This window comes from Ovis aries, chromosome 18, assembly GCF_016772045.2.
Source record: "Ovis aries strain OAR_USU_Benz2616 breed Rambouillet chromosome 18, ARS-UI_Ramb_v3.0, whole genome shotgun sequence".
NCBI classification, from domain to species: Eukaryota; Metazoa; Chordata; class Mammalia; order Artiodactyla; family Bovidae; genus Ovis; species Ovis aries.
Window position 1 is genome coordinate 54,112,595 of NC_056071.1, and position 23,872 is coordinate 54,136,466.

Below are 23,872 nucleotides of genomic sequence, written 5' to 3' on the forward strand. Positions count from 1 at the left end.
TGCCAGGACAAGATAAAGGATTAAAAAGCTGCTTCAGTGTATAGCTCAAGTTCAAGGAATCACCATCCTTCAGTGACCTAAGGGTATATATGTTTTTAAGAAGCAATCCTATAGCTATTAATTTTTAAAATAATTTTTTCAGGTTCTTTCTGTTCTGCTTTTGATATTGCTATTTGGAATTTTATTACCTTACTTTGTATAAATAGCCTCCTTTCCATGCTGTCAATTCATGTTGACATAATAACATTGCCAGATTGATCTTTGTAAAACATTGGTCTGTCTATAAAACAACTTAAAAAAAAAAAAAAAGAGAGACTGCTTTATTTTCGACCAGAAGAATCTTGACCGTCTAGTTGAAGGTGAAAGTCGCTCAGTCATGTCTGACTCTTTGGACTCTGCTGCTACTGCTAAGTCGCTTCAGTCGTGTCTGACTCTGTGCGACCCCATAGACGGCAGCCCACCAGGCTCCCTCGTCCCTGGGATTCTCCAGGCAAGAACACTGGAGTGGGTTGCCATTTCCTTCTCCAATGCATGAAGGTGAAAAGTGAAAGTGAAGTTGCTCAGTCATGTCCAACTTAGCGACCCCATGGACTGCAGCCCACCAGGCTCCTCCATCATGGGATTTTCCAGGCAAGAGTACTGGAATGGGGTGCCATTGCCTTCTCCATTTTGGACTCTACAGTCCATGAAATTCTCCAGGCCAGAATATTGGAGTGGGTAGCCTATCCCTTCTTCAGTGGATATTCCCAACTCAAGAATTGAACTGGGGTCTCCTGCATTGCAGGTGGATTCTTTACCAACTGAGCTATGAGGAAGCCTTGACTGTTTAGAAGTAGTACCAAAAATGAGGTATTGAAAGCAACAGAATTTAAAAGTTGGCTCTGGCAAGTGGTGTGGAAAGCAGTGAGAAACTGCTTCAAATGTGAGAAGATAATTATCTTCATGGTAATGGACCAGCTGGTTTAATCATGTCCTGTTGTACTTGGAGGCTCAGACTATGTACCCAGTGCTTCAATATTTATTGGGGATTGAAGGAAATGGCAACCCACTCCAGTACTCTAGCTTGGAAAATCCCATGGATGGAGGAGCCTGGCAGGCTACAGTCCATGGGGTTGCGAAAAGTCAGACACGACTGAGCGACTTCACTTCACTTTTATAGAAAAATATTACCTATTGAATGTGATATACTACTTGTGGTTTTTGGTATGGTGCTCCAAGACAACAAAAGTCTTTTAAAGGTGGCCCATCAGAGGAGGTTGGATAATTAGCTTTGTAAGATCTGAAGATCTAATCTGTTTGTGATCTGTGAGGAAGACAATTGTGCGCTGCACGTAACTGCAAAAAATGAGTCTGCTTTTCTCTAAAGAAAATGCTAAAGTTAGGAAGACCAGAGGAAATAATCCATTGTAATCATAATCTATTTTTCTTCTGTCTCTGTTCTGCTTCCTCAGTATCAGATAACTCCCTCCAAAGTCCTAACAGTCCTACGGCTTGATAAGTAGCTCCTGAGGCTGCAAGCTTCCTTGTTCAACGTCATTAAGAAAGAGCAAGTTCACATCTTGGCACTTAGTGCGAAAGCACTGGGATTGCACAGTTGTAGATCATGTGCTCATCCCTAAACACTCCTTTCCAGAAATGTTTAATAGCTTCTCATTGCTGATAGGAATTTTCCTAAGTTCTCATTCTGACATTTGAGGTCTTCCACAATGGGACCCTAACCTACCCACTTTCATGTATATAACTTTCCATTCCAGCCAAATGGATCTACTACTGAAATGATTGCTTAATGCCTCTCTGTATCTGTATCTTTGCTGCTGTCATTCTTTCCACCCAGAATGCCTTCCTTACCCATTTCTACCTAAAACAAAATTTTAGTGACTTTACCAACTGGACAATATGAAAATTTCATTTCTTCAGTTAAGCCATCTAATACATTTCTAGGGCTTCCCTTGTGGCTCAGCTGGTAAGGAATCCGCCTGCAATGCGGGAGACCTGGGTTCAACCCCTGGGTTGGGAAGATACCCTGGAGAAGGGAAAGGCTACCCACTGCAGTATTCTGGCCTAGAGAATTCCATGGACTGTATAGTCCATGGAGTCGCAAAGAATTGGACACCACTCAGTGACTTCCACTTTCACTTCTATACATTTCTGAGAGTGGAAACCCTATCGCCCCTGAAATCATGTATTCTCCAGCTAAATTTCTGTCTCTAAAGTTCTTTTTTTTTTTTTTAATTTTTATTTTTTATTTATTATTTTTATTTCAAATGTCAAAGTTGCCTTCTCATTTATTTTTTTATTTATTTTTTTTTTTTTTAGTTTTTTATTTTTTAAATTTTAAAAACTTTAATTCTTACATGCATTCCCAAACATGAACCCCCCTCCCACCTCCCTCCCCATAACATCCTTCTGGGTCATCCCCATGCACCAGCCCCAAGCATGCTGCATCCTGCGTCAGACATAGACTGGCAATTCAATTCACATGATAGTATACATGTTAGAATGTCATTCTCCCAAATCATCCCACCCTCTCCCTCTCCCTCTGAGTCCAAAAGTCCGTTATACACATCTGTGTCTCTTTCCCTGTCTTGCATACAGGGTCGTCATTGCCATCTTCCTAAATTCCATATATATGTGTTAGTATACTGTATTGGTGTTTTTCTTTCTGGCTTACTTCACTCTGTATAATCGGCTCCAGATTCATCCATCTCATCAGAACTGATTCAAATGAATTCTTTTTAACGGCTGAGTAGTACTCCATTGTGTATATGTACCACAGCTTTCTTATCCATTCATCTGCTGATGGACATCTAGGTTGTTTCCATGTCCTGGCTATTATAAACAGTGCTGCGATGAACATTGGGGTACATGTGTCTCTTTCAATTCTGGTTTCCTCGGTGTGTATGCCCAGAAGAGGGATTGCTGGGTCATAAGGTAGTTCTATTTGCAATTTTTTAAGGAATCTCCACACTGTTCTCCATAGTGGCTGTACTAGTTTGCATTCCCACCAACAGTGTAGGAGGGTTCCCTTTTCTCCACACCCTCTCCAGCATTTATTGCTTGCAGATTTTTGGATCGCAGCCATTCTGACTGGTGTGAAGTGGTACCTCATTGTGGACAGTTTTTCTTTAAATGTTTCCCTTCCAGTCTTCTATGATTATCTAAATATTCCATGAGAAGTTTTTAAAAAAGGTTGAACGCCAGAATCACAGAAAAGTATGTTCTAGACATCTTTTTATCATCAAAATACTTCAGTTTGTGCTTCTTTAACACAAATTGAAAGGATTCACTCAGAGTGCAATTATAAAAACCAAGATATTAACTCTGAAACAATGCTACTTTCTAATCTACAGATCTTATTCACATTTTGTCAGTGATTTCAATAATGTCCTTTATGATGAGAAAAAAAGCCAAGATTTTGTTTTGCATCCCATTGTTTCAGGATACTTTCAAAAGCATGATTTAAGAAACTTTATCTTTTTCGATTGTTTCTTAATGATTCTCTTTCTTTATTAACTGTGCAATCACTTCCTATTTTTCTTTCATTCATTTTTGTAATTCTTCCTTCATTCCTGAAACTTTGTATCTCTGCTGACTCGTCTTCTTAGCCTGAAGAACTTCGTTATGCATTTTTTTTTTTTTAGAGAAGTTCTGCCTACAGTAGATTACTTTATTGTTCCTTCACCTGAAAATACCTTTATTTCCCTCTCATTCCTGAAGGATATTTTCACTAGATACAGAATTCTGGGTAGATAGTCCTTCCTCCCTACACTGTGACTGTCCTCAGTACATTAAGGATGTTGAACAACTTTCTTCTTGCTTCTGTGGATTCATGAATCTAATTCATTAGAGTTTTATCTCCCCGTATTATTGTGCTCTTCCATGAAACTGGGGCTGACCATGGGACAAAGAGGTGAGAAAAAAGAGAAAAATAATGAGGATTTTCTCTTAGGCTCCTCATATGACAGGTACTTCTTTTTCTGGATCCTCTTTCTAGTGGGATGGATTTTCTCTCCGGATCTTATCTACACTGCTGCTTTGGCCACCCATCTGGTGCAGACTTATTACTGAGGCAGGGCCAGGACAGAAAAAGGAAAAGGAGAGAGTTGAGAGCTTTTGTTTTTGATAATGTTGTGTTGGTATTTGACAGTGAATGAGCCATTAACTAATTAAATTCACATTCCTCTACACCCCCATAGGCAGCAGATACCATTATGCAAGTAAGCAAAAATGAGTCATTGAATATCAGAGGGTGATTTGAGGAGACTGACTTTGGTTTCCAATTCTTTTGGATCTTGATGGCTTTGGGAGCATATAAGACTCTATTATCACAATGCAAATAACCAAAGGGAGGATAATGCTGGAAACTAAAATGTTATAGGCCGAGGTCTCTGTGGGGAGATAGTCGGAGGGATCAGAAAATGGCTAAATATGGAAAGTGAGGAGGGAACAAAAACAAAGACAGGCAATTATTACAACTTTCCCAGCATCAACTGGTCCTGAGACCTATCGAGGACTCTGATTTCACCCTTGCTGATGATGTCACCTCCAGTCTCCAGGACCCCCATCTCTGAGCCTTGTCCATCATATACATTCTGTCCTTTTTTTCTCTTCAGTGTGCTGGACGGATGCCTGTCATATTACTTCCCCAGCCATCACCCCACTGGATATCTGTGCCTTCACTGTACCTGAAATTCTTCAACTAAGTTACAGAAAGAGACCCCTGGAACAACAGACACTCTGAAGTGAAAGAGCTCAGATCCCTGTGGAAAAAATACACCAGGCATTAGCAACATCGACATTTATGTTCCTTTAAGTAAAATATACACTGGGGTTACTTTCCCTACTGATGCTGCATAGAAAAATTCCCATCTCTTTTCTAAGCTTCTTGAGCATATACTTCATATAACAAGATAAAAATGGAAGGAGAAGGACAAGAGTTTGAAGCAGAGGGACTCGATAGCTGATACTTTTTTCTTTTTCTTTCATATTCATTCTGTTTTATTTATTTTCCCTACAGCTCTACTGAGGTATTATTGGCAAATAAAAATATACATTTAAGGTATACATGTGCTGGGGTTTTGGGGTAGATTTTTCAAAAATTGGAGTATAATTTCTTTTCAGTGTTGTGTTAGTCTCTGCTCTACAGTGAGTCAGCTGTATATATATATACATATATATATATATGTATATATATATATATATATATCCCCTGCCTCTTGTGCTCCCCTCTCTGCCCCCCTATCCATCCCACCCATCAAGGTCATCACAGACCACCTAGCTGAGCTCCGTGTGCTACACAGCAGGTTCACAGACACATAAAGTCTAACAAGGCCTTGAGGAGTGCTTTGGGCTAGTCCACATATATGGTTTTAATATGTCCCCTAACTTTTATTGGCTTTCACAACAATTACCTAGATTATGTCAACCTGCTGTGTTCTTAGAGGCAGCTGGACCCAGAAGACGTGTCTGTGTATGTCAAGGTGAAGAACGGTGAATCCGTTTCCACTAACTTTGGGAAACACCTTATCTGTTCCACCTTGATAATCCATTAGTCTTGTATTTCAGCTCAAAAAATGGTAAGTTAATGTTAAATTCAACATTAAGGTATCTATAGAAATAATGGCATCAAGGGAAATGGAGGAAAGCCTCCACACACTTCTCAGATGCTGTTTCCACCATTCATAGATAACTAAACTTTAAAAACAAAGACATAAAGGTCCTATCTAAACCCAAAATAGGGAAAATACAAATGTCAACTTACTTTTATACTTAAGTTGAGGCCTAAAGGATTATACACTGGAGCAGAAAGAATCGATTCTAAGTAGGTCTTCATTTTTTTAACGTTTTCTGGCACAGTATGTCCTAAAATCACACCAAGTGTATTTTAAGCACATGTATGCTATTTTCTCATTCTGCATAAAGTTTCTTAAGTACATTAAGGTACAATGAAAGATTCCACTCTATAACATGGCTAAATTCTTTCATAGTTTTAGTTCTTCTTGACTTGGTGGAGAATATATTTACAGGAAATTAGCCCTAGCATATGACAGGGTATCTTCTCAGGGGCATCATCAAGAAGGACAAGATCTCTGACCACCTTAATCCAGACTGACCTTTCTTTCCTGCCCTATGCTCTTGACTAGTCCTGATCAGCCTATATTTTGGATATTTGGCAATGAAATAATTTCAGGACTACCTTAGTTGGTAAATGATTTCCAGTAAGGTAGCAGAGAAGTTCCACAATAACATCACCAAAATCTTTTCCAAAGGAAATGATCAGTTACTCCTGTTTTCTCATAATTCTTTCTAAAACTATATATGTAGTGTAGGGGTTAGAGATTGCAGTGGTGTAATGGTACATGGGATCTAAAGGGGGGAAAAAACCTCTGATGGCAGCATCTGCCACTTTTCAGGATGTGAATATTCTTTTCTAAATTAAAAAAAAGTTTAAGTTGAAGTATAGTTGATTTAAATGTTAGAAAAAAATATTATGTTAATTCCTAGTATATAGCAAAGTGATTCAGTATATATATATATATATGTTCTTTTTCGTAGTCTTTTCTATTATAGGGTATAACAGGATATTGAATATAGTTTCTTGTGTTATACGATGAGACTTGTTTAGTTATTTAGTTTATATATAGTAGTTTGTATCTGCTAATCCCAAACTCTTAATTTCTCCTTCTCCCATCCCTTTTCCCCTTTGGTAACCATAAATTTGTTTACTATGTCAATGAGTTTTCTTCTGTTTTGAAAATAAGTTCATTTGTAACATATTTCAGATTCCACATATAAGTGATATCATATGATATTTGTCTTTTTCTTCCTTACTTTGCCTAGTGTGATAATCACTAGGTCCATCTATGTTACTGCAGATGGCATTATTTCATTCATTTTATGGCTGAGCAATAGTCCATCTATATATATGTCTCTCTCTCTCTCTATGTCTATATATATATATATATGTGTATCTCACATCTTTATCCATTCATCTGTCCGCGGGCACTTAGGTTGCTTCATGTCTTGGCTATTGCAAATAGTGCTGCTATGAACAGAGGGGTGCATTGTATCTTTTTCAATTATAGTTCTTTTGGGATAGACGCCCAGGAGTGGGATTGCTGGGTCATGTGACAGTTCTCTCTTTAGTTTTTTTAAGAAACCTCCACACTGTTCTCCATAGTAATTGTACCAATTTACATTCCTACCAACAGCATAGGAGGTTTCCCTACTTTCCATACAGGGTGTGAATATCCTCTTCATGACTAACTTTAAGCAACTAGTGTGTAACAACCAGTATGCCAAAATGCTTGAATATTTAACAATTGGCGCTCAAAGAGAACAGGTTTCAGCAAACCACAGAAAATGAGGATGTTAGTTAAAGCAAAATGTTTACTAATTCTCTTTGCTCAATTTTTCATTTCAAAAATTCATATGTGGGTCAGAGTACGACTCACAGAATATGAAATGTCTGGATATTTGGTCACATTTAGAAATTTCATTTAACTCCATTTATTGATCTATCAATCTATCTACCCATCAATCTCCTTAAAAGTACGCATTCATGAACAAACACAAATGTGCAACAAAAAATTATGTATTTGAGGTAAAATTGAATTTTGGTAGATTTCATTTTACTTATTTAGAAATACTTCTGCATTATTTCAGTTATTTTATCATAAGCTATTTAATAAACTTTTCTTATATAATTAGAAGATAGATCCTATGAATAATCTGGCAACACCTTTTATATCTTCCTCCATACAAGCAATGAAAGGAGACGCCAGACCAACATGTGGCACAAACTCAGTCAATCGTTTTTGCTGCTAATCTAGATAATGGCCCTGAATCCAGGTCACTGAAGTGATGATGAAATAAGTGTGAGACACAGACACAGAGAACAAACTTATGGTTAACAAAGGGGAAAGGGGAAGAAGGGATAAACTAGGAGGTGGGGATTAACATATATATAGAACTATTTACAAAACAGATCACCATCAAGGACCTATTGTATAGCACAGGGGAATCTACTCAATATTTTGTAATAATTCATAAAGGGTAAAGAATTTGAAAAAGAATATATAAATATATGTACAACTGAATCATTGCACTGTATTTAAAAAAAAAGTGTGAGATGATAGAAGTAGCATGAACAGTGATATAATAACTGATTAAACTTCTTTTCCAAAGACCTCTTGATTATCTTTTGGGTAAAAAGTTTTTGTAAACCACTTCTCTAGGTAATAACAACAGTGTGTGTGCTGTGCTCAGTCGTATCCGACTCTTTGCAGCCCCATGGACTGTACCCCACCAGACTCTTCTGTCCATGGAACTTTCCAGGCAAGAATACTGGAGTGGGTTGCAATTCCTATTCCAGGGATCTTCCTGACCTGGGGCTTGAACCCACATCTCTTGCATCTCCTGCATTGGCAGGTGGATTCTTTACCACTACACAACCTGGGAAGCCCCAAGACCACAGTACTTATAGCTGCAACAATTGTAGAAGAAAGCAAATCCTACTTAGGTTCCAGTTTTCCCTGTTATTCACTTCAGTCACAGTAACCAAGTATGGAGTTTCCACTGGGAAATTCCCATCTTCACTGTAAACTTGCAAAGAAACTGGATATTGTATAACTGGAAACTTAAAACGAGGAACCTAAAATGCAAATGTCAAGAATGAGTATAAATTTGGAAACTTGAATACTAATTTCATTTCCTGGAAAAGGATGAATAGAATTTGGCTATTCTAAATTAAGTGTGCTTCTGAGAGAATTTCTGCCTTCTCAGGTCATGAAAAAAAATCTGTCTTACAGCAGAATCAGTGTGAATTTCAAAAGTAATATGCAAACACTGTGGTAGCAAAACTCATATCTTTCTATTGACCTTTTTTCTTCCCATAGGAATTTGCTATGATGATTTTTTGACTAACCCATATCCCTTAAGGTACTGTATGAACTGTAAGGTACTGTATGAGGAGAGTGAAAAAGTTGGCTTAAAGCTCAACATTCAGAAAACAAAGATCATGGTATCTGGTCCCATCACTTCATGGGAAATAGATGGAGAAATAGTGGAAACAGTGGCAGACTTTATTTTTTTGGGCTCCAAAATCTCTGTAGATGATGACTGCAGCCATGAAATTAAAAGACACTTACTCCTTGGAAGAAAAGTTATGACCAACCTAGACAGCATACTAAAAAGCAGAGACATTACTTTGCCAACAAAGGTCCATCTAGTCAAGGCTATGGTTTTTCCAGCAGTCATGTATGGATGTGAGAGTTGGACTATAAGGAAAGCTGTAAGAACTGGGTCTTCCTAAAGCCCTCTCCCTGCCAGTCATGATCTTTCCATCATACTCGTTAAACTCAGGCTCTAGAGTTGAAATCTAGCTCCATCACATATTAGTGATATGATCTTTAGCAAATTACCAGGCTTCTGTGTGCCTCTAGCGAAATGAGACAAGTCATGGAGAAGCCTTAGAGCAGTATATGGTAGAAGTAAATGCTCAAGAAATAGTGGAATTCAGTAAGCGTGGAGTTGTGGTGGCACATAATAGCAACCTTTGCAATTTATTGAATGCTGACTCTATGCCCAATATTATGGTACATGATTTTATTTTTATATAAAAACAAAACAATGAAATCACTTAAAATAATGTCGTATGTAGTCTGACAAGGACTTTGAAACAGATCTACTTAAAAGTTATACCAAGGGCATAGGTTGAGTCAGCTAATGCAGACACCAACATCAACCTGATACATGTCTGAATGCTTGGAGACTAACAGAAGGAACTATTTGACATAGAACCCACTCTCTTAACCAGCATATTATACTGTCTTCTAGTTTGTCACTACTACCTTGAGCTTCAAGTTTGATATTCCAGAGCCTGATACATATTATATACTCAATACTTTTTTGAATAAATCAATATTTACCACAATCTAGTGTAGTTCTTGACAGGTTATAAATTGCTATCATATAGATATATGCATGTGTGTATCTTTATAAGAACCTGTGAAATGAACAGGGCAATGCAAGTTTTATTCTCTTTTACAGATGAGGTTAATTACTATGTCTCAGTTCAGTTTAATCGCTCAATTGTGTGTGACTCTTTGCGAGAGAATTACTATGTCTGGGAACATTTAAATTACTATCTTTTTAGCTTGATGTCATCTTTAATTCTATGTCACAGTAAGACATTATTTCTACGTCTTAGGTTTCATGTTTAACCAAAATGCACATTTCAAAATCTTATTAATATGAAAGCACTGTGTCTTCAGGAAATTAAAGATTATCTTACCTTTTCTCGACAATCTGAGAAAGCAACAGCATATGAAAACTTCTGATCATTTGTACAATTACACTCCTTCCGAGTAGTTGCATTTGCACACTGTTTGAATTTACCAGATCTCTGCAAATAGAATTAAAATAGGTCGATGTGCTGGTTTTGGTGGCAGAATTTCTGCAGACCGAGTAAATATGAAATAAATATTTGTTCCCTGAATGAATAAAACTTTGAGAAGGTCAAAGGGGAAAAGTCCATTAATAATAAGGTAAAAGCACAGTATTTCTGAATTTTGTCTCCTTGCTTAGTAAGGAATCCAAGTATCACTCAGCTGCTTACCTCAGGGTTACCCTAGAGTCGACAGGCAGGGGACCAGAAAGCTTGTATCATTAAAAAAAAATCACTTTATATTTGGTACGCTGAGTCTTTCTTGCTGTGCACAGGTTTCCTCTAGCCGTGGTGAGTGGGGGCTCCTCTTTGTTGAGGTGCCCGGGCTTCTCACTGTGGTGGTTTCTCTTGTTATGGAGCACGGGCTGCAGGATGCAGAGGCTTCAGCAGTTGTGGCTCCTGGGCTCTAGAGCGTGGGCTCAGTAGTTGCGGCGCACAGGCTTAGCTGCTCCGTGGCATGTGGGATCCTCCAGACCAGGGGCCGATCCTGTGTCCCCGGCATCGGCAGGCAGATTCCTATCCACCGTACCACCAGGGAAGTCCAGCCCGTGTCATTCTGAATGCACTAACTAGGATGCTCACCTCCCTGTCCTTGGCCGCTCCCATCACTAGCATGGAAGCTGAGACCTAAAGGAGCAGACCTGGCATGCCGTGTTGCAGACTATGGGTAGTCTTCAAACATATTATTTTGTACTTGTCTCTCCTCATCACAGTCACTAATGCTGTTAAAATCCCCACTGTAGCCATCCACATGTTCTTCATTTTTTCATTTGATCACTCTTGCTAGAGGTTAGTTTATTCATTTTGGCAAAGAACTGGCTTTTGATTTTGATAATCAACTCTATTTCTAAAAAAAGTTATTCTTCCTTCTTTTTATAAGATTACCATTCTTTTCCCCATTGCTTCTTTTTTCTTCTTTCTATTGAGATAAAATTTATCATTGTCAAGTGTACAATGCAGTGGGCTTTAGTACATTCACAATGTTGTTCAATCATTACCACTATTTCATTTCAGAACTAATTTGCTGCTTAGTTGGGTTCATTAGGTTCTTTGAATCTTCTTGAACTGTTGGTTTCACAATTATATTTTCAATTTTTGACATTTTGTGTGTGTGTATGTGTGTGATTCTGTCCCCATTTTTTTCATCATTACAATGGTTCCTTGAATTGTTCTGAAATAATTACTATGCTTATTCTAAAGTTTGCTTGTATTTATGATACTGTTTTTTGAGGCACAGTTTTTTAAGTTGTTGAGATTATGCTTCTTTCTTATTGTGGAAGTTTTTTTTTTCAAATATTTGTTGTTGATCATCATTGTTCAGTCACTCAGTGATGTCCAACTCTTTGTGACCCCATGGACTGCAGCACACTAGGCTTCCCTGTCCTTCACCATCTCCTGGAGTTTGCTCAAAGTCATGTCCATTGAGTCGATGATGGCATACAACCACCTCATCCTCTGTTGTTCCCTTCTCCTCTTGCCCTCCATCTTTCCCAGTATCAGGGTCTTTTCCAATGAGTCAGTTCTTCCCATCAGGTGGCCAAGTTCAGTTCAGTTCAGTTCAGTCGCTCAGTCGTGTTCGACTCTTTGCGACCCCATGAATCGCAGCACGCCAGGCCTCCCTGTTCATCACCATCTCCCGGAGTTCACTCAGACTCACGTCCATTGAGTCAGTGATGCCATCCAGCCACATCATCCTCTGTCGTCCCCTTCTCCTGCCCCCAATCCCTCCCAGCATCAGAGTCTTTTCCAATGAGTCAACTCTTCGCATGAGGTGGCCAAAGTACTGGAGTTTCAGCTTTAGCATCATTCCTTCCAAAGAAATCCCAGGGTTGATCTCCTTCAGAATGGACTGGTTGGATCTCCTTGCAGTCCAAGGGACTCTCAAGAGTCTTCTCCAACACCACAGTTCAAAAGCATTAATTCTTCAGCGCTCAGCTTTCTTCACAGACCAACTCTCACATCCATACATGACCACAGGAAAAACCATAGCCTTGACTAGATGGACCTTAGTCGGCAAAGTAATGTCTCTGCTTTTTAGTATGCTGTCTAGGTTGGTCATAACTTTTCTTCCAAGGAGTAAGTGTCTTTTAATTTCATGGCTGCAATCACCATCTGCAGTGATTTTGGAGCCCCCAAAAATAAAGTCTGACACTGTTTCCACTGTTTCCCCATCTATTTCCCATGAAGTGATGGGACCAGATGCCATGATCTTCGTTTTCTGAATGTTGAGGTTTCAGCCAACTTTTTCACTCTCCTCTTTCACTTTCATCAAGAGGCTTTTTAGCTCCTCTTCACTTTCTGCCATAAGGGTGGTGTCATGACAGGTGGCCAAAGTATTGGAGTTTTAGCTTCAGCATCAGTCCTTCCAATGAATATACAGGGTTGATTTCCTTTAGGATTGACTGGTTTGATCTCCTTGCTGTCCAAGGGACTCTCAAGAGTCTTCAACACCACAGTTTGAAAGCATTTGTCTGCTTATCCTTGGGGAGTCTAACTGTAAACTGTGTGTCTCGAATGATGTTACACATGATTGCCTAGTAAGGGGATGATGTCAGTGTAACGAGAAGTTACAGCATTGGTCCAGGTGCACTTTTCCCCCAGGTGATCAGAGGCAGAATTACATACATTTTTAGTCTGCCCCACTAGGTGATGCTATTTAATTTGTATAGCCTTCAAAACTTGAAAGTGAAAGTATTAGTGAAAGTGTTTGCTGCTCTGTCATGTGCCATTCTTTGTGGCCCCATGGCCTGTATAGTTTTCAAAGCTTATTCTCCCCCATTAAAGATCCTCAAAGATGTCATGTTTATCTAGTTCACTGTTGTCTCTCTAGAAAATATCTGTACAGTGTCTGATGACTCTGGAAATGCTGGAGTGTGAAATTAACATTTGTTGAATATAGAAAAGGTCCACCGAAATCTGTTATTTACTTGTATGTAAATTAGATAATTTCCTATTCAACTCCCAAGAAAATCCAGAAGAAAAAAAGAGAAAACCCAAACTAAGGATTTCCATGTAAATATATTAAACTCATATTTCAATGGAGAAGGCTTGATTCTAGTGACATAGCAGAGTTCATCTTTGGAAGAGACTAGAATTGAAGAATTCAGTATTTGAGTTGCTCATTGCCTGGAACAGAGATTTTTACCCTGAAATCTAAGGTTAAACAAGTCAGTCTCATGTTGTGTATGTACATGTGTGTATGTGTGCGTGTGTGTGTGTGTGTGTGTAATAGAGTGTGTATAAATGTGTATTATTAGTTTGTTGAACAATTTTTAAGCACTTCCTATGTCTGGCACTTTTCTGGGTACTAAAGATGCATGCGTGCCAAGTCGCTTCAGTTGTGTTCTGCTCCGAGATCCTATGGACCGTAGCCTGCCAGGCTCCTCTGTCCAGGCAAAAATACTGGAGTGGGTTACCATGCCCTCCTCCAGGGAATCTTCCCAGTGCAGGGATTGAACCCATGTCTCTTACATCTCCTGCATTTGCAGGCAGGTTCCTTACCACTGAGCCATCTTCAAGGGACACTAAAGATAGCAGAGAGAATAAAACTGATTAAAAATCCTCAGTAATAACCCTGTCTTATGTAGCTTACCTTTTAATGAAATCTAATAAATGAAAGGTCAGGGCAAGGTCAGGATGAAAGGTCAGGGCAAGGTCAGGCGTGTTGAGGCGTGTCGGGACATGTCCTGGCAGAGAGTGCTGCAGACATGCCCCGGAGACGGCCTGGCAACCAAGCCGACCAATCAGGAGCCGACACGAAGCCCTCGCCGTCCAATCAGGAGCTGACACGGAGCCCTTGGACACCAATCACCGCTGAGCCCATGTTTTCTTCCTTATATGGGAGCCCTGGCCCGGGCTATAAAACCCTTCCCCACCCTTGCAGACTCCGCAGACTCCCTTTACCCCGCAGACTCCCTTTGCTTTGCAGACCGACCCCCCCCCCCCCCCCCCCCCCCCCCCCGCAGCCGCCCCCTTGCTTACCCGCCCCCGGGAGTTCTGCCCGAGAGCGACTGCCCAATAAAAGGCCCTGATCAATGGTCCATAGGGGTAACTCCTTCTTCCCGTGGCGTTTCTTACAATAAATAAACTGGTAAAACACGTAAAATTGTAAAAGGGGCAATGAAGAAAAATAAGGCAGGGAAGAGGGGCAAGACTGGTATCAGTGGAGGTGGATGGTACAGTTTTAAACAGAGTGGTCAAGGAAGGCCTCACAATGATGGCAACATTTAAGCAAAAGCCTGAAGATGGTGATGAGATGTGCCATGTGATATCTGGCAGAAGTGCATTCCAGACAGAGGAAATTTCTGAAGCTTAAAGACCCTGAGGTGAAAATACATGTAGTAGGTTTAAAGAATAGCAAGGAGGCCAACATGGCCAGAGCAGACTGACCTGGGGGGAATCAGGTCAGATGCAAATCCAAGGCTAAACAATGGAGGACCTTATAAACCACTGTAAGAATAAAGCTTTTATTCTGAATGAGACAGGGAGATGAAGAGTTTTGAACAAAAGGAACAGCCATTTTCTGTCTTTGTGTGTGCACGTACGTTCAAGAATGAATATGAATGTCCACGTGTCCATATATATACGCAGGTGTGTTTTTCTGGAGGGAGATTTCACAGGTATCTATGAGGTTCCCTTGGGCAGCCACCCCATGATGCACTTTCCTTTTGAACCTAGTGGCTTCTCTCTGTTCTCTCTACTTTGTTCACTCGAACTCGAGAGAGGCAGAGTGCTGCTGGGGTTTGGTTATTTTCTAGGCAGGAAATGAGTCTATGTTGGAGCAAACACTCTTCTCTCCTTTGGGACATCATTCCTTTTACAGGGCTCAAACTATGAGATGCTTTGGGGCTCTTTCATTAAACAAAACATACAAACAAAAAACAATATTCTCATACCCCTTATGCTCTTTGAAATTCAAGTGGGAGTTTGGGAGAGGTTAAGGGGAAAGAGTCCATTTAGACTGTTCGGTTCCAAAACCAAATCCAGAAATAGCAGTATAATATCATATAAGAAACGAATCGCCAGTCTAGGTTCGATGCAGGGTGCAGGATGCTTGGGGCTGGTTGCACTGGGATGACCCGGAGGGATGGTGTTGGGGGGGAGGTGGGAGGGGGGTTAGGGATTGGGAACACGTGTACACCTGTGGTGGATTCATGTTGATGTGTGGCAAAACCAATACAATATTGTAAAGTAAAAAAAAAAAATAATAATACATAAAAAAAAGAGAGAAGAAAGGGCTAAAGTAGTAGCAGGAAGAACAGGGACAGCAGTAGTAATCGTAGTAGTGGCGGTAGTAAGGGAGGAGGAGAGGAGGGGGAGGGGAAGGAGAAGCAGCACTGCTGTATAGGTCATATTATGCTTAACGCACCTTCTCATCTAATCTCTGCAGCTAGGTCTGTTCATCTGTAATTTTACTGAATGGTTTCTTGAATTAAGATAAATACTAGTTTATCTGCAGAAAAAATATTTACCTTCGACTTGTAAAATAGATTTCTTGGTATGGGTTTGCTAGGATCTACATGATAAAAATTATCTGTAAGTGGAATAGCAATTCCCATATTAGATGGAGGCCTGTAGTTTATCTGAAAATGATCAAACAAAGATACTGTAAATTTCATTGTTATTTACCAAGTCTTTAATTTAAAAATCTTGATTTTCCAGAAAAGCATTCAAAGCAGATATTTCACTTTTAGCTCCTTGTATTTAAGTAAATTTCTTTTCCCCCAGCACTCCCTCAACCATGCTAATACAACTTGGACCTTGTAAATAAGTGAAAAAAGTTTTAGAGACTAAGGTAGCTGTCGTGAAGTCATGCAACAAAGTTTAAAAATCTTATTAAGAGTCTTAGTGACATATTTAATAAATAATTCAGTTATTTACTAAATAATTGATGGTTTGGGTAATAATTTGGGATTTTTTGTTACAAAGAAAATTATAAGTAATCAGTTAACAAAGAGCAGTAATTAATATTTTAAAAACAGTCACGTGTTCTGATGAGACAAAAATTAAAATTGTTACTACATTGAAATGGGACCAGTAAGATATATCAGCTCAAGACAAGTATGAGTCAGCTTAAGGGCAAATAACTGTATACACTGTGAAAGCCCAAGATTATGCCACCATAATATAGTAGAAAATAATGATGAGACTATTACACTAAGAAAAACCATTAGTTCAGAACATTTTCACATTTTAGTCATCATATCCTCAAAATGACACAAGGGTTGAAAAATAACTGAAGTGTTCTGAGTAATTCAGGAAAGAAATGCTAAGACCGAATGGCCAGCTAGTCACACAAAAGTAACATATCACTGGAACTGCTTAGGTTTCTTACCGGCAAAACTTTGATCATATTAAAACCCTGACTGTTCACGTAAACTCCACTCATCCAGTCTTCCAAGGGGATAATTTCACTAGGAATGTGATGCATAGACTTGAGATAACTACAGCTGCTTTTCAACATTGGCACGAATGTTGTAACATAGCACTCAGTCGATGCTCCCCAGACAATAAACTCCAGTGAAGTTGAACCCTGGAAATAGCCAAATAAATGAAGGTTAATTAAAGTAACTGTTACCTACTGAACTGTGCCTGTACCGTATGTTGAGGTCCCGACCTCCAGTATCTCAGAATGGGACTATATTTGGCGATAAGGCCTTTTTGTTGTCATTGTTCATATACTCAGTTGTGTCCGACTCTTTGGAGACCCCATGGACTGCAGCACACCAGGCTTCCCTGTCCGTCACAAACTCCCAGAACTTGCTCAAACTCATGTCCATTGAGTTGGTGATGCCATCCAACCATCTCATTCTTTGTCGTCCGCTTCTCCTGCCTTTAATTTTTCCCCGTATCAGGGTCTTTTCTAATGAGTCAGCTCTTCGTATCAGGTGGCCAAAGTATTGGAGCTTCAGCTTCAGCATCGGCCCTTCCAATGAATATTCAGGATTTATTTCTTTAGGATTGACTGGTTTGATCTCCTTGCAGTCCAAGAGACTCTCAGGAGTCTTCTCCAGCACCACAGTTCAAAAGCATCAGTTCTTTGGTGCTCAGCCTTCTTTATGGTCCAATGCTCACAAACATACATGATTACTGGAAAAACCTTAGCTTTGACCAGATGGACCTTTGTTGGGAAAGTAATGTCTCTACTTCTCAATATGCTGTCTAGGTTGGTCATAGCTTTCCTTCCAAGGAGCAAGCATCTTTTAATTTCATGGCTGCAGTTGCCATCTGAAGTGATTTTGGAGCCCAAGAAAATAAAATCTGTCACTGTTTCCATTGTTTCCCCATCTATTTGCCATGAAATGATGGGATTGGATGCCACGATCTTCGTTTTTTTTTAAAGTTTAGTTTTAAGCCAGCTTTTTCCTCTTTCACCTTCATCAGTTCAGTTCAGTTCAGTCACTCAGTCATCTCTGACTCTGTGTGACCCCATGAACTGCAGCACACCAGGCCTCCCTGTCCATCACCAACTCCCAGAGTCCACCCAAACCCATGTCCATTGAGTTGGTGATGCCATTCAACCATCTTATCCTCTGTCGTCCCCTTTTCCTCCTGCCCTTAATCTTTCTCAGCATCAGGGTCTTTTCAAATGAGTCAGCTCTTCGCATCAGGTGGCCAAAGTACTGGAGTTTCAACTTCAACATTAGTCCTTCCAATGAACACCCAGGACTGATCTCCTTTAGGATCGACTGTTTGGATCTCCTTGCAGTCCAAGGGACTCTTTTTTTTTTTTTTTTTGCTATACATGTGTGTGTGTATATATATATATATATATATTTATTTATTTATTTATTTATTTATTTTTACTTTATTTTACTTTACAATTCTGTATTGGTTTTGCCATACATTGACATGAATCCACCATGGGGGTACATGCGTTCCCAAACATGAGCCCCCCTCCCACCTCCCTCCCCATAACATCTCTCTGAGTCATCACCGTGCACCAGCCCCAAGCATGCTGCATCCTGCGTCGGACATAGACTGGCGATTCGATTCTTACATGATAGTATACATGTTTCAATGCCATTCTCCCAAATCATCCCACCCTCTCCCTCTCCCTCTGAGTCCAAAAGTCCATTATACACATCTGTGTCTTTTTTGCTGTCTTGCATACAGGGTCATCATTGCCATAAGAGTCTTCTCCAACACCACAGTTCAGAAGCATCAATTCTTCAGCACTTAGCTTTCTTTATAGTCCAACTCTCATATCCATACATGACCACTGGAAAAACCATAGCCTTGACTAGATGGACGTTTGTTGACAAATTAATGTCTCTTCATCAAGAGGCTCTTTAGTTCCTCTTCTCTTTCTGTCATAAGGGTGGTGTCATCTGCATATCTGAGGTTATTGGTATTTCTCCAAGCAAACTTGATTCCAGCTTGTGCTTTATCCAGCCTGGCATTTTGCATGATGTACTCTGTATATAAGTTAAATAAGCAGGGTGACAATATACAGCTTTGACTTACTCCTTTTCCAACTCGGAAACAGTCCATTGTTCCATGTCCAGTTCTAACTGTTGCTTCTTGACCTGCATACATTTCACAGGAGGCAGGCAAGGTGGTCTAGTATTCCCATCTCTTTAAGAATTTTCCAGTTTGTTGTGATCCACACAGTCAAAGGCTTTAGTGTAGTCAATGAAGCAGAAGTAGATGTTTTTCTGGAATTCTCTTGCTTTTTCCATGATCCAGCGGATGTTGGCAATTTGATCTCTGGTTCCTCTGCCTTTTCTAAATCCAGCTTGAACATCTGGGAGTTCTCAGTTCACATACTCTTGAGGCCTAGCTTGGAGAATTTTGAGCATTACTTTGCTCAAAAAAAAAGTGTGTGAAATGAGTGTAATTGTGTGTTAATTTGAACATTCTTTGTTCAAAGGCCTAAGGAGGTAATTAATTTAAGGCCTTAAAAGAGGTAATTAAATTAAGATGAGATAATTAGTGTGGGCTCTAATCCAATATGATGGCCATCACATAACAATAGGAAATTTGAACACACACGCACAGAGAGGAGACCAAGTGAAGACACAGGGAGGAGTCAGCCATCTGCAATCCAAGGACAAAGGCTTTAGAAGAAACCAACCCTGCCAATGCCTTGCTCTTGGCTTTTAGCCTCCAGAACGGTGAGAAAATAAATTTCTGTTGCTTAAGCCACTCAGTCCATTGTATTTGTTATGGCAGCCCTGGCAAACTAGGACAGTAATCAACTAAAGAATATAGAAAATGAAAAGAAATAAAAAAGAATGATAATATAATAGAAGACAAAAATAGAGTCATAAATTTGACCATAATGATCTGTTTTAGAATAAATCTTAACAGAAGACGTATTCTTTTCCAGGAAGAAATACATCCCAATCTAATTGGCTGTGGGTGACCATTTGAAAATGAACAAGGATCAAGTGTTTATTATTAAATAAACACTATAATTGGATGTAGTTGGATATAAAACCAACTTAGAATAGCAAGGCCTTTCTCTTTCATTGATGAGCCTGTGGACATTTGCTTTGATAATACGAATAAAATAACTTCCATTGGTATACATTCTGAAAAGAAGATATTCACTTAGCCATCAACGTATTTCACAAAGATATGTTTTTAGTAGAAATTTGTGTACAGAAAACATATTTTCACCTTGCACAACATTAAACACTCAACAAAATTTGATAAATTCTGTTTGAAATTCTCAAGTATTTCTGGAAATTAAAAAATGTAGAGATACTAATAATTGTAGAGATATAGTAACTCTGGTAGTTTTGTCCCTATCCCCAAACTCTGTATTCCATTAAAAATAACAATTTTTAATGAATTCTGCCAAGTTCAATAAGAAATAAGTAAGCAAACAGAAACATCCAGAATACTGGAGACTCTGCAACATAACTGACTCAACAGCAGCGTTTCAATGACAGGGGAAGATAATGGAGCAATACCTATTTTTGATGAAAAGAGATGAATAAATAACCACAGACTATGTGACTCTTGTTTGGATCCCAATTCAAACCAACCATGAACAATTTTTTGGAGAAAATTGGGGGAATTTGCTTATGGATTGGACTTTATAGAATATCAAAACAAATTTAGCTTAAAAAATTTCAAGGGTGAAAATGGTATTCTTGTTATGTGAAAGATTATACACATATTTTTGAAGATGTGTATGATGGCATATATGTATGAATTTGAGAAAACTCCTGGAGACAGTGGAGGACAGAGGAGCCTGGCATGCTATAGTCCATGGAGTTGCAAAGAGTTGGACATGACTTAGCAACTGAACAACAACATGGAAACATATAGGAGTGAAGTGACATGAAGTTGCTATTCATTTAACAGAATATAATATATTGTATTATAACAGAATATAAATGAATTCTGAATATCATTGGTCAGAATATAAACCAAAAAAAAAAATTAGAATGATAAAACAAGTGTCAAAACCCTGACTGTTTAATTTGAGAAATAGGTATATGGAAATTCATCTTTTGTCTATATCTGAAAATTTTCATGATAGACAAATTTTAGTATATACAAAAATATTTATTGACACAAAGGATTCTACCATAAAATTAAGTGGAAGTAATAGCTTACAGTGAATGGTGTCAGATTTGTGATTTCTGAAGAAAAGAATTTAGCTTCAGGACCAGAGAAGAGGATCCAGGCAGTCAGAGCTTCATGTGGCAGAAGTTTTATTACAGTGAAAAAGAGACACAGAAAGCTTCTGAAATAGACATCAGAAGGGGGAAGAGTGTCCCACTCTTGATAGTTTTATCAAGGCCTTATATTCTTTTTCCCTGATGACTTCCCTGGTGGCTCAGAAGGTAAAGCATCTGCCTACCATTCAGGAGACCCGGGTTCAATCCCTGGGGTGGGAAGATCCTTTGGAGAAGGAAATGACAACCCACTCTAGTACTCTTGCCTGGAAAATCCCATGGATGGAGGAATGTGGTGGGCTGCAGTGCATGGGGTCGCAAAGAGTCCGACACAACTGAGCAACTTCACTTTATATACTTTTTCAATTGGTTACTAACAATAGAAAGGTTTTACCAGACCCACTCCCATAACATACATTTTAAGATAATAGGATTAGTCAGAAGGTTCTTAAGGAGAAACATGGCCTTAAGCAGGATATATTGCTGTTATATAATCATTAGTATAGACTTTAAGGAAAAACATACCCTTGAGCAAATGAGTTGCTTTGTTGTGTAATCATTAGCTCTGGGATTAAAGAAAGTTAATCTTAGAAGAAATAGATTGTTGCAATAACAATTCAGAGCTTAAGGAAAAAACATCTTATGTGAGTAAGATGAGGGAATGTAGAAAAAAAAATTTATCCCTTTCTCCTTGAGGGCCTCGGACCATTATCAACCTCTCAGAAGGAGCAAATTTTTAAAAGTGTATATATAATGCTCTCCTAGTTTCAGGGGAAAAAGGAAAAAATGGAAAATTCATTGTTGTTCAGTCACTAAGTTGTGTCTGACTCTGAGATCCCATGAACTGCAGCACACCAGGCTTCTCTGTCTTTCACTACCTTCTGGAGTTTGCTCAAACTCATGTCCATTGAGTCAGCGATGCCATCCAACCATCTCATCCTCTGTCTCCCCCTTCACCTCTTGCCTTCAATCCTTCCCAGCATCAAGGTCTTTTCCAATGAGTCAGTTCTTCGCATCAGGTGGCAAAAGTATTGGAGCTTCAGCACTCATCCTTCCAGTGCATACTCAGTGTTTATTTTCTTGTTGACCATTTTCTATGTGCCAGAGAGTTATTGAAATGGCCTACATGAATTATCACATTTAACTCTCAAAACAATCCTATGAAGTATTATTATTATCACTTCCGTTTTATAGATGAGGAAATTTGGTCAAAGTATGTTTCTCAAGCTCACAAAAACACTGCCTGCATGTGTGCTAAGTCAATTCAGTCGTGTCCAACTCTTTGGGACCCTATGGACTGTAGCCCGCCAGGCTCCTCTGTCCATAGGATTCTCCAGGCAAGAATACTGGAGTGGGTTGCTGAGCCCTCCTCCAGGGGATCTTCCGACCCAGGGATCAAGCCCATCTCTCTTGAGTCTTCTGCATTGGCAGGTAGGTTCTTTACCACTAGTGCCATCTGGGAAGCCCACAAAAGCAGTCACAGCAGTACCAGTCTTTTCTGGGGCTCAGTTTTTTAATGTCTATCACATACAGCCTTTTTGTAATGCCCAAGATGTTAAAAGTGTTTCATCACCCTTGATAGGTAGGATTATGCATAATTTTTCCTTCTTTTTCTTGGTTTATACCCTAAATTTTCTATAATCAATAGATTTTTAAAAATAATTAAAGGAAAATTTACTTGGTGTAAAGTTTTGCTAGCTGTAGAAACTTCCATTATATAACTATCAGTTTCATCAAAATAGCCTTCAACTTTAACTTCCAACAAATTTGGGTTTCCAACAATTACTTGCAGTAGTGGTATTTTAAGCGTTGTAAGAACTATGGAAACAAAACCAAGAGTTAACATAAAATTAAGAAAAATTTAAGCAGTTTCATAATGATAGGTCAATTAGAATTCTAGAACATCTACAGAATCTATTATGAAGGCTGCATAATGGCCACAATATAGCTAGGGAACTTTAATACCTCTTTGAAAAAATTTTATTTTTTAAATTTTTTAAATTTATTTACTTTAATTGGAGGCTAATTACAATATTGTAGTGGTTTTTGCCATACAGTGACATGAGTCAGCCATGGGTGTACATGTGTTCCCCATCCTGAACAACCCCCACACCTCCCTCTCCATCCCATCCCTCAAGGTCATCCCAGTGTACCAGCCCTGAGCACCTTGTCTCATGCATTGAACCTGGACTGGCGATCTGTTTCACATATAATAATATACATGTTTCAATGCTATTCTCCCAGATCATCCCATCCTCGCCTTCTCCCCCAGAGTCCAAAAGACTGTTCTATACATCTGTGTCTCTTTTGCTGTCTCACATATAGGGTTATCGTTACCATCTTTCTAAATTCCATATATATGCGTTCAGTTCAGTTCAGTCGCTCAGTTCAGTCCAATTCTTTGTGACTCCATGAATTTCAGCACGCCAGGCCTGCCTGTCCATCACCAACGCCCGGAGTTCACTCAAACTCATGTCCATCGAGTCAGTGATGCCATCCAGCCATCTCATCCTCTGTCATCCACTTGTCCTCCTGCCACCAATTCCTCCCATCATCAGGGTCTTTTCCAATGAGTCAACTCTTTGCATGAGGTGGCCAAAGTATTGGAGTTTCAGCCTCAGCATCAGTCCTTCCAATGAACACCCAGGACTGATCTCCTTCAGGATGGACTGGTTGGATCTCCTTGCAGTCCAAGGGACTCTCAAGAGTTTTCTCCAACACCACAGTTCAAAAGCATCAATTCTTCGGTGCTCAGCCTTCTTCACAGTCCAACTTTCACACCCATATATGA

At 39.3% G+C, this 23,872-nt stretch overlaps 1 protein-coding gene across 1 annotated transcript in view; it reads right to left on the reverse strand.

Annotated features, from left to right (window-relative positions):
- Positions 1-23,872, reverse strand: part of CATSPERB (cation channel sperm associated auxiliary subunit beta) — a 134,499-nt gene that overhangs the window by 1,438 nt on the left and 109,189 nt on the right. Inside the window, 7 exon segments of the mRNA XM_060401528.1 lie at positions 4,686-4,760; positions 5,762-5,862; positions 8,518-8,653; positions 10,295-10,405; positions 15,919-16,029; positions 16,782-16,979; positions 22,760-22,899. Of these exon segments, the coding sequence (XP_060257511.1) occupies positions 4,686-4,760; positions 5,762-5,862; positions 8,518-8,653; positions 10,295-10,405; positions 15,919-16,029; positions 16,782-16,979; positions 22,760-22,899 (872 nt within the window).